Source organism: Merops nubicus, unplaced genomic scaffold (assembly GCF_000691845.1).
Source record: "Merops nubicus isolate BGI_N331 unplaced genomic scaffold, ASM69184v1 scaffold12947, whole genome shotgun sequence".
Taxonomy (NCBI): Eukaryota; Metazoa; Chordata; class Aves; order Coraciiformes; family Meropidae; genus Merops; species Merops nubicus.
In genome coordinates this window covers 7,756-24,536 of record NW_008618382.1, presented here as the reverse complement: position 1 = coordinate 24,536, position 16,781 = coordinate 7,756, and the positions used below count along the sequence as shown (strand labels likewise).

General features: G+C 41.0%; 1 protein-coding gene across 1 annotated transcript; it reads left to right on the top strand.

Annotated features, from left to right (window-relative positions):
• The first annotated feature begins 5,425 nt into the window (after positions 1-5,425).
• DBX2 (developing brain homeobox 2) lies at positions 5,426-13,242 on the top strand. The gene is made up of 3 exons (XM_008943434.1): positions 5,426-5,518; positions 10,147-10,334; positions 12,780-13,242. The coding sequence occupies exons 2-3, from the start codon at positions 10,257-10,259 to the stop codon at positions 13,098-13,100; spliced, it is 399 nt and encodes a 132-aa protein (XP_008941682.1). The 5' UTR covers positions 5,426-5,518; positions 10,147-10,256; the 3' UTR covers positions 13,101-13,242.
• Positions 13,243-16,781: the final 3,539 nt, after the last annotated feature.

Below are 16,781 nucleotides of genomic sequence, written 5' to 3'. Positions count from 1 at the left end.
AGACACTTCCAGAGGATGACACAACTTCCCTTCTTAGACATCTGTTTTAAGGTGGTGAATCATCATACAGAGCTACTTCTTCTTGTTGACTATGCAGGAGAGCTTAGGCAACACACTGAACTTTTAGACAGAGAAGTGACAATAGTGGCCCTTTTGACAAGGAACTGGTAAGCAGAACGTTCTGGGGCACACTAGTGCATGGGTATCTTGTAGGAGAATGACAAAACCAGAGGCAAAGCTGGAAAATCCATAGCTTTCCAGATCTCCATCTCCTCAATAGCAAGACTGTGTATAAGGTGTGAAGAGGGTGGAAGCCACCTCTATGGCTGACACCAGGAGACCCATGGAGCCTTTGGCAAATGGTGGGGAGTTTGGTTGCTGCTTTGGGTTATCACAGAGGTGGAATCTGACCTCACATTGTCACCAGCCTGAGGCCCCTGTGTTTCCCTAGGTGGAGAAAAAAAGGTACAGCAAATCATGCCCTAGTGACCAGGCACGTGAGTGGTGGCTCTGAACACAGACAGCGATTGGCGTGGGCGCAGCCGGTCGGCGGCGTGACTCCCGACGGCTGCGTTGCTGCAGGCGTAAGGAAGCCACAGTCGTGCTGTCAGCCTGTTTCTGGCCCTTTTTGGTGTGACTGCTCTGCTAATTTTCGAAAGCCCCACCAAGACCCAAGATAAAAATGCAAGCCCGCTTCTCACATCTGCCTTTTTGTGGGGGATTTAAAAATAAGTTTAGCACTTCTAAACCCTTTCTATTAAAACTGATCTGCATATGCCACTCTGGTCTGCCCTTTTGGCTCTCCTCCTTTGGGCATTCGTGTGGTCACGTTTTACAGGAACATGGACGGGGGGAGGGGATAGACAGTGAGTTTGGAAGTGCAGGAAGGCCAGCTCTGAAGGGTGCTCTACCACAGGCCCTTGCAGTAAGTTTTGGCAGGTCCATGTGGTGGCAACTGACTTTGGTGTGATATGGCAGTGGCTACTGCTTCCTCCTCATGGTCAGGGGTCCCCTTCAGCTGGCTGAAATGTTTTGGGGGTGCACAACTGCTGCTGGAACATTGCCCTCTAAACACAGTAACTGCTAGGGACAGAGCCATGGTTTGTTCTGAGGCCCAGGGCTTGTGGTTCAGAAGCAGAAACGGTGCCATGTGGCTCAGCTGGACCACTAACCTGGCAGCACTGCGTCTGGACGATTTGCATTGAGCTCTTGATGACCTGAAACTTTCCTGCAGCTTTGCAAAAGCCTGATTTAGACATTGCCAGGAATGGACATAGGTAGGAAATTGCAGTTTATCTGTGCCCGCTTCATACGCATAAACCGTCCAAGGTTCTCAGATGAAATGGGATCATTTTACTAATGATATTTTTAATTTGCCTGCCAGGGCTGTCAGCTGGGCATCACTGTGGAAAGCAGTTCATGTGGGTTTAGCAATACTTGGAGAATTAAAGTGCTATGCAGCTTGAGGTCTGTCTGTTCCTGTGCTTACTGTTTCTTGTTGGCTGCCTCTAGGCAGCTTTCTGAATCATTCTTTGGAGGTGTTTCAGCTCTCTTCACATTTTTATACCACATTTTTTATCAGTTAGCTTTAAAATATACGGCAAGCTAACAGCATGTGCAGTGAAGGAGCCTTCCATAGGTAATGCCAGAAATTTACCATCAGTTCAGTTTTCCTCAGTAGCCATTTTTCCTTCACACCTTCTCCCTTTCTTGCTGGCTAATGGCCTGCACTCGTTCCTCAGTCATTTCACAACACTAGGATTAGGAAGAACAAACAATGTCTTTAATAATAAGCCATTTCAATATTCCGTAGCCCTTTGAACTGAATTGTGCATAGGAGCCTTACTCTCAAAATGATGGGTGGTTGGAAGGAAAACTTTGGGTCCTACTGCCATCATGGCTTTTTAGTATGGGAGGGCTTTTGCATTTGAAGTATCCTCAGAGCCGGCAGTGTATTTTAAAACACCAGTATCTGAACTAATCTCAGAATTTTAGCACTAGATGAGCCTAAGGTCCATCTGCATGTTCGGTATCATTTTATTGTCTGTATTGTATATTTGGCCCCTAGTTAATGTGTACTCAGGACTGAAAGCAACAGCTGCCTTTTGGTTACTGCATTCTTCATTCTGGCCAGTAAATACAGAACTAATATTCTGACGTTTCAGCAATTTTCAGCCTCATGTGAATAGCAAACAATGTTTGCTTCAGATCGTTTGACTGACAAATATTGATAGAGTGGCTATGATATATGTGAAACAAAATAAATGCATAGGCAATGCTTTCTGTGTATTGTTCTCAGTGTTGGTAGGTATCGTGTCATTCCTACAGGTACAATCACAGCATAATTCTGAAATACACATACCTTAAATGTATCATTTTCTCTGAGCAATTTTCATTCTGTTGATGCAATTTCACGCAGACAGTGCAAACCATTTAATGTACTTAATATTCTCTGTTATTTCTATCAAAGATGAAAAATACATTTGCACTTGTTGGGTTGAAGCATTAACGTTTCCCTCTACACAGAGCTCCCAAGATAGAGTTGAGTATCCCTGTATTATGCCAGATTTTTTTACTAGTGTAAATCTCTGTAACTGCTACACATTGGTTTGAGTGCAGAGGCTTCATTAGACATGACCAGGGGATGTGGTTTGACATATTTAATGTAGAATTCACTTGTGCATCGACGGAGTTGGAGCACAGTAAAGAAGTTTATGAAGGAGACATATGTGTCGGCTGTAGGCGTAGGGAGATATAATGAGGTGGTTTATTCCACAGAATAAATCAGTGTTGAGAAACGGTCTCAGGAGCCACTTGGTTCGTAGTTGTATGAGCTGCATCTTATTTCTTAAGCAAATGTTCCACCCCAAATGGATATGTGCTGTGCAGGCAGAAAAGGCAGCAGCTGGTTGAGGGAATTGAGTAAAATGCCGAAGAACACCGGAAGCGTGATTTCCATCTACCTGAGCAGAATTACTGCCAGGGTCTCTGCTGTTTGCATCATGGTGCTGTGCTACTGCATGGAATCATTGTCAGCAACATGCATGGAAATACGTGGCTTGTTTGGAATTTCCTGAAGCAAAATGCCTGAAGTTTTGACCTTGGTCCATCTCCTGACCTTTATGCTTTCAGCTTGCTTGTTGAGAGATTTAGTGAATGGAAAAAAACATATCCCTTTCCTATTCCTCTATCTTTAATCGCAGGAGCATGCTATCTAACTGAAGCAAGAGCCTACTCAATTTTGATTTATCCAGATATCTCCTGGCTGTATCAAGTATCATTATGAGCACCACATTATCAAAAAAGAGCAAGGAACTGGAGGGTCAAAAAACCACAACAGGGCATATTAAGGACTGTCCAGCATGTCTGACAAAAATCGTACAGCATGCATAAGGTGCTGGAGCAATGGTTAAGGGAATAGGGAATTATAGCAGCCAAGGAGTATTTGAGACATGTGGGAAGGGAAGCAAATTAGTTGTGTGGCACCTTCTGTATACTAAATTGTATTTTTAGCAGCAGAAAGTTTTATCTGACTATAAGGGAGAAATGAGGAATGTGGCTCCCAAGGAAGGGAGGAAAAGCTTTTCACCTGGGAGTCTAGGAACCACAGCAGATAAAATGTTAGCAGCAGATAAAAGCTGTTGTCAAGGAAAGTTCTCATGTTTAGGAGGATGGCTGGGATTTTCTGGCAGGTCTTTGCCTTCTCCATCTCCTGTGCTTGTTCAGTTAATCAAGTCTTTTCCAACTTAGACACCCCACCAGCTGCATTGAAGCCCTTTGGATACATAAGATAGGTAATAGCTGGCTGCATGTTTTCAACTGTTTCAGGTTCTGTAGGACATGTTTGATGTCTCGTGTGGAAGAGAAGCTTTAGAATACTAATGCCTGGTGTAAATCATTCCTTTTTGTAAATGTTTTGCAAGCATAAACGTCAAATAAGGGCAATTAGTTCCTCTTGGAGTGTATTTATATTTCATTAGAAACAGCGAAGTGTCGGTGAAAAGCTCTAGCAGTAAAATGCTTATCAACTTGTAATTATAGCTGAAGAAATTTTCACTTAAACTTGTATGAATTCTGATAGAAAATAGAGGTAAATATTTTAAAAGTGTTTAGAGTTAGACTCCTACAGCAATAGTTTATTGCTTTGGAAGATCAACAGATTTAGCATTCAGAAAACTTACTCTCACTCCCTAATATGTGCTTGGGAACCTAATTTTCAATGATCTTTAATTCCAGTTGAAAAACCTTTAAAAATTAACAACATGGCTTAGATATATTTATCTGTTTATTTTTATCTGTCTTTCTTCCTGACTATTGACTTCTTTTTTAATCTGATTTTTTTTTTTAATTGATAAGGTTATTTCTAGAGATTTGGACAAACTACAATGCAGGATCTAGAGTAGTTTATTTTCTGCCTAAACCAAAACAGGAAAATGACTTAAATATTTTGATGTTGATCATATTTTACAAGTCTACAGTTCTAGCAGACATGATATATCTATTTTCAAAAAAAAAAATTTCAAGTTTTGTAGTGGACTGGCACAAGCAGAAATTAAAAGGTAATTAAGATTAATGGAAAAGACCATAAGCTGTATAGAAAAAAATGAAGGGATTATTAGCTACCGAAGAGCTTTCCAAGATTTGGAAGTACCTTTTATACATAGCAATGATTTTTGGTTCATTGGTTCAAAAATTCAACAGAAATTTTACCCAATATCACCTGATTCTGTGGGTTGATTTTGCAATTTTTTATTGTATTAAGCAAAGCCTTCTTCAGCAAGTGGTTTATTTCATTTTAGAGCACTTTCTCAGATTACCATCAGGATAGCAGTATCAGGCCTAGTAGTTTGTGCCTGTAGAGCTCAGATGGATTGTCTCATTGCATTTTACAGAATTTATTCATAAAGGTTTTTTATTTATGGAGGACTTTCTTGGTTTGAGTACTAATGGCATTGGAGCACAAGGAGAAGAGACAGGATTCACTTTTAGGTTCTGTTTTTTCTAGGATATCTTGCTTACTAGTGTTATTTTAATAACTTTTTCAGATGCATTACACTCACTATTTCAACAACATATTATTGAAACAACACATTCCATCCCAATATTTAGGAAAAAAACAAAACCAAACCTAATAGTAGCAATTACAGAATTAATTTTCAAATCTGCAGAATCTCATTCTTCTTATTAATATATTGAGAGTTTTGCACAGTATAGTTAAGCTATGCATGTAAAATATCCCTGCTAAATTAAAGAGCAATTGCTTGGTTTATCATTGTTTGCCTTAAAAATATCACTATCTAGAAGAAAAAGAAAAAAAGAACTTGTGGGGCAGGACTTTACACACTGACTTTTTGGAGGACTGTTGTTATGAATATCACCTAAGCTCAATGGATAATCAATTAGATCTGTGCTTTCTTTGCAGCTCTTTCCAAACACTTTTTTCTCCGAGCCCCGCCATTCTACTCAGCATGCTGTGGTGGGTCCTGTCAGCACCCTGCATCCCCCACTGCTTTTCCAAGTAAGTTTTTATGCTTCATCAGTAATGCTTGAGTTATTCTGTAAACTAAAGCAGCAGGATTTAATGTGTTCTGGAAAACTAATTGGTGATGCAATGGCAGCAGCTAATTCCTTAGTAAAATCACAGCAATCCTATTCAGAGGGTTTGCAAAGATTTATCAAACTTAAGTACACTGAGCAATTGTGAGAGGTTTCTAATGGCATTGAGACTCCCAGACAGGGCTAACCTAGGAAGGCTCCTTGTTTTCAGTTTACTAGAAAAGAGTCTTTAACATCAGTTAACTCTTTTAAAAAATGGTGTCAATAAACATTTGCAAATAAGAAAAGAAAAGGGCTGAACGATCTTAAAATGGATGCTGCATTTTAGTGTCTGTTAGGGATAAATTCAGGATTCAGGAAGCCGTAGCATTATTTAAATAAAACACTTATTCTTTTTGTAGCAGTCAAATGCATGCACACGTTTGATTAGTTTTTCTTTTTTAATGATGATGTAAAAAAATGAAGAAGCAAGTTGAAGGGAATTTTGGCCAGTATATGCTATACACTCAAGATAAAGATCTGGAACACACATTTAATCCAAATCTAAATGTAACCTTGATTGAGAAGTTGGCATGCCGTAGTCTTAAGAGCAGATATTCATGATTTTATGTGTTTATGGCTCAAGAATACAAACAGAAGTTTTTCCAGAGAAAAAGCACAAATTGCATGTCAAATCCACGTGAAAACTGGAGCTTGTGTGTGCTTTAGCATATACTTCTTTATCACAGCTGCATTCAAACCCTTCCTGTCTACGTGCATGCGTTTTATGAATGTTTCAGAAGGGTAGTTGCTAAGTTGAATGATTCTTGACAAGTGAGGCAGCAAATGCTGGCAGTTTAATGAGCTGCGAGTTTCTGAGCACCTCTTTAGGGGGCTGACACTTTCCCACAGAGCGTTTTACATGGCCCTGGCTCTCCCACAATGGCTGACAGCACCATGACCAATCACCACTTTCACTTTACTCATCCACACGCGACCTCACCACAATTTTTCACTGTGCAGATGAACTTTAGGAACCATTTCACATTGAAAAGGCCTGGGCAAGGGTCAGTTGCCCTTTTGTATGGCCATAAAGCAATACTCTATGCGCCAGTCTTTTCTTCTGTCTCACATTCCAAGAGATTTTCTGGACACCATTTAAAGCACTTGACTGAAAAATAAAGCAGTGAATGAAACTGACTTTTATAGACTCATTCTAGCTCATCTTCCCATATAACCCTGTCTACCTGAAAAGGGATTTAGTGGATGAGCTGAGTGTATACAGGGACTTGCTGAATACATAGGCCCATTATCAACTGTGGGGATTGTTTATTAACCAGGACTGATACACTACTATTTTGGAAGTGACCTATTAATTGTCCATTTAACTAGAATGTATTGAATTCAAATGAAAAAATGGAAACCATGACTAAAGCTTTTACTTGCTCCTTCAAGGTGGTCTCTGCCATGAAGGCAAATGAAAATTGTTCCACAGATTAAGAGGACATTTATCACTATATATTAGGATACAAAGGAAAGACTTAGAAAAAACCCAAGGCAAAACAAAAATCAAACCAGCAACGTAGGAAATAGTTCGTAACAGATTCACATTTATGTCAGCAGAACACTAAGCCTTTTGATGCATGTTCAGAGTGACAGGCTGCAAACTGGCTTATTTCATTTTGATGGAACCGTTGAAATGTATGAACGACTGCCTATCCTGCTGTATTGAAAAAAAACTTTAATCAAAAAACCTGGAAACTTATTTTTTTGTGTGAGCAGTTGGAATGCATTTTGGAATACGGGGTATTCTTAAAAAAAATTCTTTAGGCTAGTCAACTGAGGGTGAGTATTCATTATTCCAAACGCGAGCTTCAAATTTTTTATTCCAGTGGCTGTTTGCTAATGCTTGTGAGCATTCTGCTCATTATTAAATTTTGTGTAGTTAATCCTTTAAAATCAGTCACATACTGTGCCTCAGAGCGTGTGGATTTTTCACAATTAACTTAGTCTGGTACAGGTGTTAAGCTGTACCCTACACACTGCCTGTGCCGGAATTAATTGGTGCTTCAGGGCTCCAGCAGGAGGTTGTTTCCTTGCTGATTGACTGTTAACAACCAGCCAGGCAAGACAAATTTTAAGGGGTCACATAATCTGGCATCCCCTGTCCTTGGCTGACAACGCCGTTGTGGAATGGAAACCAGGAGGCAAGGACCAGCCCTGTTACGCCTCTTCCCTCACTGGTGTCCCTTCTGCAGTGGGGATGGGAGAAGGTATCAGCTCTTCTGCTGTCAGACCATACCTTCCAATAAACTTGAGAATGGCTAATGATTCAGCAGAAACTACTCAGAGGATACCTGGAAAAAGGTACTTAAATTCACCAAATTTGAGCCAGAAGCAGAGAAAACACGCTTGAGGAGGAAGGAACTGTGTTTGCCCCCAGCTTTGCGGGCTGGATAGGAGCTTGGAGTGGAGATTGTGAGAGAGCTATGCACTCCTCAGAGGAAACAGGAACATGGCTTGCCCTTTGCAGAAACCTCTGTTGTGGCATTTTGACTTTTGTTCTGCAGATAGTTTATTTTGCTTTGTATGGAGTCTGACTGTGTCTCACTGTATAGTAAGTACCAGAACAGTAACCAGTAGGTTATGATTTTTGTATCTGGTCTGAAATACAGCTTCAAAAATTGAAATCCATCCATATAAGTATAGACTTATTATACTGTAACATTTTAAATCATAATAATCACTTTTAGCCACAATTACTTTTTGTTGTGAGGGACAAATATGAAGAATATAAAGTTCATAAAGAGTAGGAAATTTCAAGGAAGCCATGTCTAGAATAGCGCAGTGGTCTCTAAATCTCTAAATGTTTCACAGTGGCAGTGTATTTTAGGGAAGGATCATTGTACACTTGCTTCTGATTTTCTTCCTCTACTGGTCACAACTGGAAGCAGAATACAAGGGTAATGTATGTAAAATTAAACCAGTCACTCATCCAGCACCAAAGTATTTAGTCAACTTTGCAAGACACACACACATAGAGTTTAGTTTCTCAGTGTTTTCCATACGCAGTTCTACAACCCCCCCAGTATATGTGTGCTTGTTTCTCTGTGCATGTTTAAAGATACACATACCCATGTGTATACATATGTATAATATACAGAAGTTGAAATGTCGTATAGCCCCAAGGAGCAGTTTGTGGAAGCTGCATCTGGATTTCATTAGTATTTTCAGGAGTGCTACAGCTAGTGAACAAAGGTATTTAATCCACCCCCACTGTTTTGGCTGAATAGAATCTGAAACCTTCATTAAAAAAAGTGCAATGGTTTAGAAAATCTGCTTTACAGGGGGAATTTGCCATTGTCAGATCCTTGACAGAAATTGAACAGCAGCACACTTTGCAGCTGCTGTAGTGATAAACCAGGACAGCAGTCTTGGCCCATGAACATGGGAAGGTGGAGAGCAGGAGGCCAGCTTGCACCTTCAGGGCCTGAACTGAAGCTGCCTCCACGGCTGCCCTCCTGCAGAGAGATCATAGGTGGCAGTGGCTGCACAGCCGTGGCACAGATTTCTGAGTCAAAGTGCAGCTCTTTCCTGGCTTGCTTGCAGCTGCCCTGTGCAATTATCACATCCAGTGTTTGGTGACAGGCCCTGTTCAGCTGGCCTCTGGCACTGCTCCCTGGGCGAACATTTGGGGAAGCTGGGAGTGGTGGAGGCATACATAGGCCTCACCAGGTCCTGCTTCCCATAAACCATCCTTCTGGGGTAGAGGGAGCATGGGAAAGCACTGTGGCTTTAGGCTTTATTTGGTATGAGGAAGGTGAGAAATTTATCTGGATTTGGGGTTTTTGTGCTCTTATGTGGGGCCAATGAAGGGAACACAGTGTGAACACTTCTCCACTGTCCCCCAGCTTTGAGGCTGTTTTCTGGGGTAGGGTTCCCTCTAGGCATGGATCAAGGAGATGCGATTAGATTCATTGAAAACTGCCCTCTCAGGAGTTGTTATGAGATGTCAAAGGATTAGAAACCAGGCTGAAAGGAGTAAGTCCAAACACTCCCACAAATCCTCAAATAAAGAAATTGCTGTAGTTTCCAGAATAAGTAAGTGAATGGACAGGGATTTTCTGAGAAGCAGTTCACTCTGAAAGCCTTTTGCTAGTAAATAAAACTAAAGAAAGCCTATTTAGTTTCATCAAATCAGTATTACAGACTGCTTTTATCAGGTTCTACATTTCACACAAGGAGAAAATAAACTTCTAGGAAAACTTAGAGCAGTTCACTCACTGATGATGATGGACAAGGAAAAGTGGGGACGGTTTTCACGAGTGTATTTGAATTTTGCTGTAGGACAGGCCCCGTGTTTATGTTCCTCTAGGAACTCATCTGATTTACTTTTTGCCATGTCAAGGGGAGACTCTTGACCACTGACAACACTTCTGGATCCAAGTGAGGATTTAGTCTTTAATGAACGTTACTGAAGCATTATGATACACTTAAAACACCAACAAATCAAAAGTGGGACAGTAGTCTGCTAGCATTATAATGAACAGCAGTCCATGTTTTTCTGCTGTGTGTTAGATATTATGTGCAACTCTCATCCATTTCCACTAGGAGATGAAAGTGTGCTGCCTCTTCTGAACCAGGAGTCTAACTCGAAATCCCGGCGAGGTATATTAAGAAGAGCTGTCTTTTCTGAAGACCAGAGGAAAGCTTTGGAGAAAATGTTTCAGAAGCAGAAGTATATTAGTAAAACAGACAGGAAGAAACTGGCCATTAACCTGGGTCTAAAGGAGTCTCAGGTAAGGAATGACAGAACATCTGTGACACTGTCTTTTTGAGGAAAACTCTTTAAAAGGTCTTTGAAGGAGGAAAACTGAACCAGCACAGGGGCAGCCCTGAGCTCCTTCACTGAGCAAAGACACCAGTAAATCAATGGCCATTTTAACCAATGGATTCTTGAGCAGCTTCCTGGTTTATTTCCTGAAGGTGTACATTTCAAAGTTGATCGCTCCATTTTCACACAAAGTGGGAGAAACATGACCTCTGCATTGTTTCCAACTCCCATTTTGCTGTCTGACAGAGCTCCCTCAGGAGCTGTGGGGTAGGGAACTATGCTCCATCCTTCTGCCTGATAGGCAGTGATCCAGGCAGGAAACAGCAGAGCACAGAGCCCTCCCCTGTTCCCCTAAGCACCCTTTGCACTCTCAGATGAACAGCTCGAGACAAATCAATCAACAGCACTTGCTCTGAAACCAGTCTCCCCCAGGAGACAGGCAGCCATCCCCACAGAAAGAAAGTTAGCCGCACAAGGAAAGAGATCCTCAGAGCTGAAACTGCAGAAGGAAAAATTTTGCAGGGTGACCTTCTAAAATCCTCCCACTTTATTTACCAATTTGCATGTCATATGATTTTTCTGATTTGGCCTGCTGCAGGACTTCAGAGTTTAGGTGAGGGTCCAATACCTCCAGTGAGCTGTTCTATCTGAACAAGCATGTTAATGATGGTGCTGAGTGGCAGTAACCCAGGGGCCTGACCTAGCTGCAGGTAAAAACAAAGGAAAAGTGCCTGGCTTGAAGACCACAAAGCCTGAAAGAAACTGGAAAAAATATTTGTAAAGACATATAACAGCAGAAAAAGAACATGGTAGCCACTGGGAGGTGGCATTCTGAAGGTGCTGGAGTAGACTCAGATCTCTAGAGTACAGCTGAAAGAGTATGAGGGCAAAAATACAGTTTCATTCCTTTGCATGCAGCAGGAGTAAAGAGCTTAAGATAGGTATGGCAGAAGCTGTCTAGGGGGCACAAAAGCCTGGGAGTAGTGATGGAAGCGCCCGTCATTTTTATCTTGGAGACTGGCAGAACTCAACAAGGCCCTCAACAATTTGATCTAACTTCACAATTGCTCCACTTAGCGCAGAAGGTTAGAACTTGTGGCCTGGAGTGGTTCCTTGCCACCTGAGTGGCTGACTCCATTTCAAGCACTACAGCTCTAGAGAAGCTCCAGCAGCAAAGTGTAGTGCTTCTTGGTGTGATGCACAGAGCTGTAATCTTTGCAGGATGAACTCTTTCAATCAAAATGCACAACTGCACTCAGCAGTGCGCTGCCTAAAAATGTCCCAACTTGTAGTCAAATTCCTAATATTGCAATTATTTCCTTGAGTTTTTCTTCTGTGTTCTTGATACTTAAGAGAGCCTGGGGGAGTAAAAACTAGTGGAACGGCACATAGGTAGCAATTACACTGCAGGAAAATAATTTTGATGATGATGATAGACCAGAAGATAGGCATGTTGGTGTTGGTTTTGGTTTTTTGACTCATGAAAGGAATAGCAGTTGCTGTGAATTTTCTGCTTCGGTTTTCTAACCAGTTGTGTTGGAGGAACAGCACCTGCCATCTAAGGCAATGATTCTCAAACCTTTGAAAGTGTAGCTGCTTTATCTTCATATGAAGTATCTGAATACTAGAACTAAATGCAAATACTCCAGGGAAAATAGAACAGTCTGAATAAGTTAATTGGTTCCACCACTATTTCTTCTCGTTATGTAAAACCTGTTCCTAGATGTGTATTTCCCCAAGCTTCCCCCAGCATTTCATAAATACCTTTGAATACTCCTGGTAAAGCTTTGCAACTAAAAGGTTTTGAAAAATTCGTTTTGTCTCAAAAGCACATGGATTCTAGGTAACTCCTGGAAAACCACAGTCAGGCAGAAAAAATGTCTTTAAATGCTCACTCCTGTGTCATATGTCGTAAGACTCACTTTGAAGCTACATAACCAAGCTGGTTTTAGCTGTGCTTATGAATTGGACACTTAGAGTTCTCAGATCCACGTTTAAATAGGCAGCTTCACATCACCAGTAACATCACTTAGTTTTGCTAATGAGGATGGTAATTTACTCTGAGAATCCTTTTCTGTTGAGAAGGATGTTGCTACAGGAAATTGCTCTGTCCCCAGCCACAGAGATATCCCTTTTCCAATCTAAGCCAAAGAATCACCTGTTTGAGGTGGCAGAAGTAAAAAAGCTGTAGTAAATACCCCAGCTACTGGCCCAGGTTTAGTAAACAGTGATGGGAAAATGCTCAGATAATGTCAATTAGTCAGCTTCACTGGATCTGCTATAACAATGAATAAGGAACTAACATGAAGCTAAGGGATTGGAAAGAAAAAAAAAAAAAAAAACAAACCTTGTTAGGGCAAAGTTGTTTAAAGAAAAGAATAATGATAAACTCTCATTAACTTGCAAACAGGTGAAAATTTGGTTTCAGAATCGAAGGATGAAATGGCGAAACTCCAAAGAAAAAGAAGTGCTTTCAAACAGGTGCCTCCAAGAAGAAGGTCTTCAGGAGAACTACCTCTCACGATCTACCATGAATTTTGCCTCCCCGTGCCCATCTGTGTGGGAAGTGTCTCAGGAGCAGGAAAGTCCAAGGTGGAGGGAGAATTCTCCAGGAAATTCTGACAGACTGACTAGTACACAACCACCTCCGAGAGCAAATTCATCGCAGAGCCCGCTGTGTTTGTATCCTGACCAAGACACTGCAAATAAGGCAGTTACATCATCAGCCTAAGGAGATAGGGGCAGTTTGTGAATTGAGCACAGGCTTCAAACGAGCAGTCTTCTAAGACTAACAGTATTTGGACATTGTAAAGCTAACAGGTTTATGCCTCATAAATTTGCTAAAGTCTAACAACATTAAAGTGACAAACAACTAATGATTTAAGAAGTATTCTTCAATACTCAGTCTTTTCTTGTGTCTTTTCCAGTCTTGTACTCACCTTAAAAGTGAAATAGGAACTGATGGTAAGTCAGATGAAGAGAAGAGCATGAAGCTGAAGTTGTGCTCTGATTTAGACATCTGCACTGTATATGGGATTCATTAAAACACACTGATGGAGAAATCACTTTTATCTCTCATTGCAGTCAGACCAATTAATTTCTTTTGTGCACAAGATAAGAATAATTCTGTTTCCCTCGAGGTAGTAAGTTGCTTTGGGTTCTTTTTTCAGATTCATTGAGTGATGCAAGAGGTTCATATTAGACAAACATAACCATATTTAGTAAGTTTTCTCCATCTGTCCTCACCTATATTAGTAGTATTATATCAGTTGGTTTTAAATAGCATGGACACAGGTCAGCTGATAACCCTGATAATTCTTGACTTGTCCTTATTTAAACTGTTGCCAGTAAGTACACATTGGCCTATGTCTTTATCAAAGGCATGGCAGGATTCTGTGTGATACAAGTAGTGTCAAATAGTGTTATGAAAACTGCTTTGCTTAAAATTATTTGCTTGCTTCATCCACTTTAAGGAAATCACTTTATGAATTTAAGTAGAATTTTTTATTGAATTTTTTTTGTTTCCAGGTCTTCATAGCTCAAAACAGGAGCGGAGCTTTCTTTTCTTTAACATACATTTATGAATGCATTTGTTGAAAAGAAAGACTTAAAGGCATTGTAAATTGCAGGCAAAACCTTTTGGAAAACATTATGGTTTTATAGGGACTATTTTATTTCTGGCAAATTCAAATATTTTATAGTCAAGAGAGATGATTATGATTACCTGGTCTGGCTTTGCTCATCATGCATGCCATGAATGTTTCTAAATATTCTTGACTTGAGCTCCAAAGCTTTTTGAACTGCATTGTACATCTTGCAAAAAGCCGTACAATTGTTATTTAACGTTTTACCTTTTTGTGGATGATCTGCTATTCCCTTTGTATTATTATGTGAAGTTTAGATACATTTGCAGCTACAAAACTTGAGATTGCAGTGATTAAGCTTGTATCGTAAACTTCACACTTGACCAGGTGAGTTTTGTATCTCAGCTTGTGCATGTCCTGCCTTCTAAGTTGTCAGTAGTGCAGTTCTAGTCTTGCACTGTATGTCATTCCTTGCATGTGATTTCCTATGCTTGTTTTAAAGAAAAAGCAAATGACAGAAAAATTGAGAAGTCATCTCTTCCTGTAGTTACAAACCCTCAGTAGCATAAGCTGCCTAGATACCTACCCTCAGAAGGCCCTTGAACACATTTAGTGTGCCATGTGTTATGTACTATTCGGTAAGATGGGAAGTTTATTCCCATCTTCCAACTGAAATCCCAGAACCAACTCATATTCTGGCTAAAACCTTTAGGGGTGGACAGACAGTATACACATAGGGATGAAGTTACTGTCTAGTTGTCCTTTTGAAGTCGTGGTCCTGCCCTGCTTGACTAGCTCCTGCCTGAAGGACTAGCAAGTGTTGGTGGCCCAGGTTCTTCTGAAGAGTTTGCTGGAGTTTTTCTACAATGAAAGGCCTGCAGATATTTCCAAATTACCATCAAATGATCAGCTGGAGGTACCTGTGTGTGCTTCCCATCAGTGTATGGTGGGGATTTCTCATCTCATCTTTCAGGAAAAGGGTGTCTTCACAGCTGCTCATATTCTTTTACTGCAAGTCAGCTGAGCATTAGTGTTCGAAGCATCACTTCTGGACAGGGGAACTGGGACTCAGAATGCTCCCTGGGAAATTCTTTCAGTTGATGGTGTTGCAAGCACCGAATGTGAACTGCTGTCAGAACTCTGAGCTGACGGGCTAACCAGAACACACCTGAAGGATGTCTCACTGAGGCAAAGGTCAGGCAAGGCTCATTCAGCACGGGTCTCACAGTTACAATGTTACGCGTGTTTTAAATTGAGCAAGTTGTGGTTTCACTGTAGCCTGTTAAAACTCACACCATTTCACAGCCCTCCTAATCTTTTAGCACCTCCTGCCAGTATTCCTATTCCACAGCTAGAATAAAGTTTCAGTATGCCAGATAAAACATTCTTTACTTGAAAATGCTGATCGAGCTTTCTTAAAAACCTTAAAAGTATACCTGTGAATTTTGAACTATACCTAAAATAGTCTGATTCAATTAGTCAAAATAGATTTAGGCCCATGACTCATACAACCTTGATTCCTCTCATTTTAAGCTATTTAAAGGAGATGTTTCCTTTCAGTCCATACCATGAGAACTTGGTAAATGAGGAACGGTGCCCAGTATGAATGCAAAAATATGATAGACTCACAATGCCAGCCTTTTCTGTGTGCAGGATCAAGTAGTAAGTATTTGCTTTCTTCAAATGTCATATGCATGCTAGTTATAAAACAACAAAGAGACCATAATTTATATGCAAAATCCCCAGCAGGTGTTTGAAGCACTTGATAGCAGGCACACTGCAGAGGTGTGTATCTGGTATTATGGAGTGACGTGATACGTACTGATGGTACCACACTGTTAAAACCAGCAACATATTACTCTGACTTTAAGGGTATGACCTGGTGGATGCTTGCAGCATGGTTGTAGGGTGTTTGAGGTATTTCCTATGTGTGGCATTTTAAGACTATAGTTCCAGGCTTTGGTGTATTATAAAGGACATTTGCTGGGATCCTGGGGCTGGGCAGAGATCAGGTACTTCAAATTGCAAACCACAGTTAAAAACCCCAGCTCTTCAGAGGCCACAAACAAAGCAGGTACTTATACTCGCTGGGCAGCTCCCTGTTTAGTCTGGCAGCTCATCAATGCTAAGGTAGTTCCGAATACAACAGGGAAAGGGAGAAAGGGCTGAGGCTCAGTGCTGGCTTTGTTAGCCGAGCTGCAGACTCCCGCGTCCTCGGGCTGTGCTGCTGACACAGGGATCTTGCTGCCCAACCAAGCAGCTGCAGGAACAGGAGAGGCTTTTCTTGCCCCACCTATTGGAGATCATCCAGGTGGGTCTGAATACAGATCTTGAAAGTCTATTCTTAAGGTCAGGCACTCAAAGGAGCTTCTCTGATATCTAAGGTGCAGATTTCCTTTTCTAAGTCTGGGTCTTGGTCTTTTACAAGGTATCACAAATGGTGCAGATTATGCCAGTCACACAGCCACAGTCACATTTTATTGCATGTAAGCGACTGTGAGACTATGAACTTGAGAGGCCAGCTGGCTCCCCTGTGGACCTCCTGTACAACAGTGCTAAAGCTGGATTTGCTGACCACACTGTGTCAGCACTTACACTTTGGTTGTACAGATACATAGTACAAAATAATTTTCTAAAAATCCTCCTGCTTTTATTGATTCTTCACCAGACAGGAATTCATTGTTACGATCTGCTGAGGAGAAAAAAGACTGCTTTAAGGCACAGAACTGCATTAGTAACTTCAGTGTCAGAACAATAGTACAGTGGTCAAATGTCACTCCTGAGCTGCAGAAATACATCAGATTTGTTTTATTCTCTGTGATTTACTA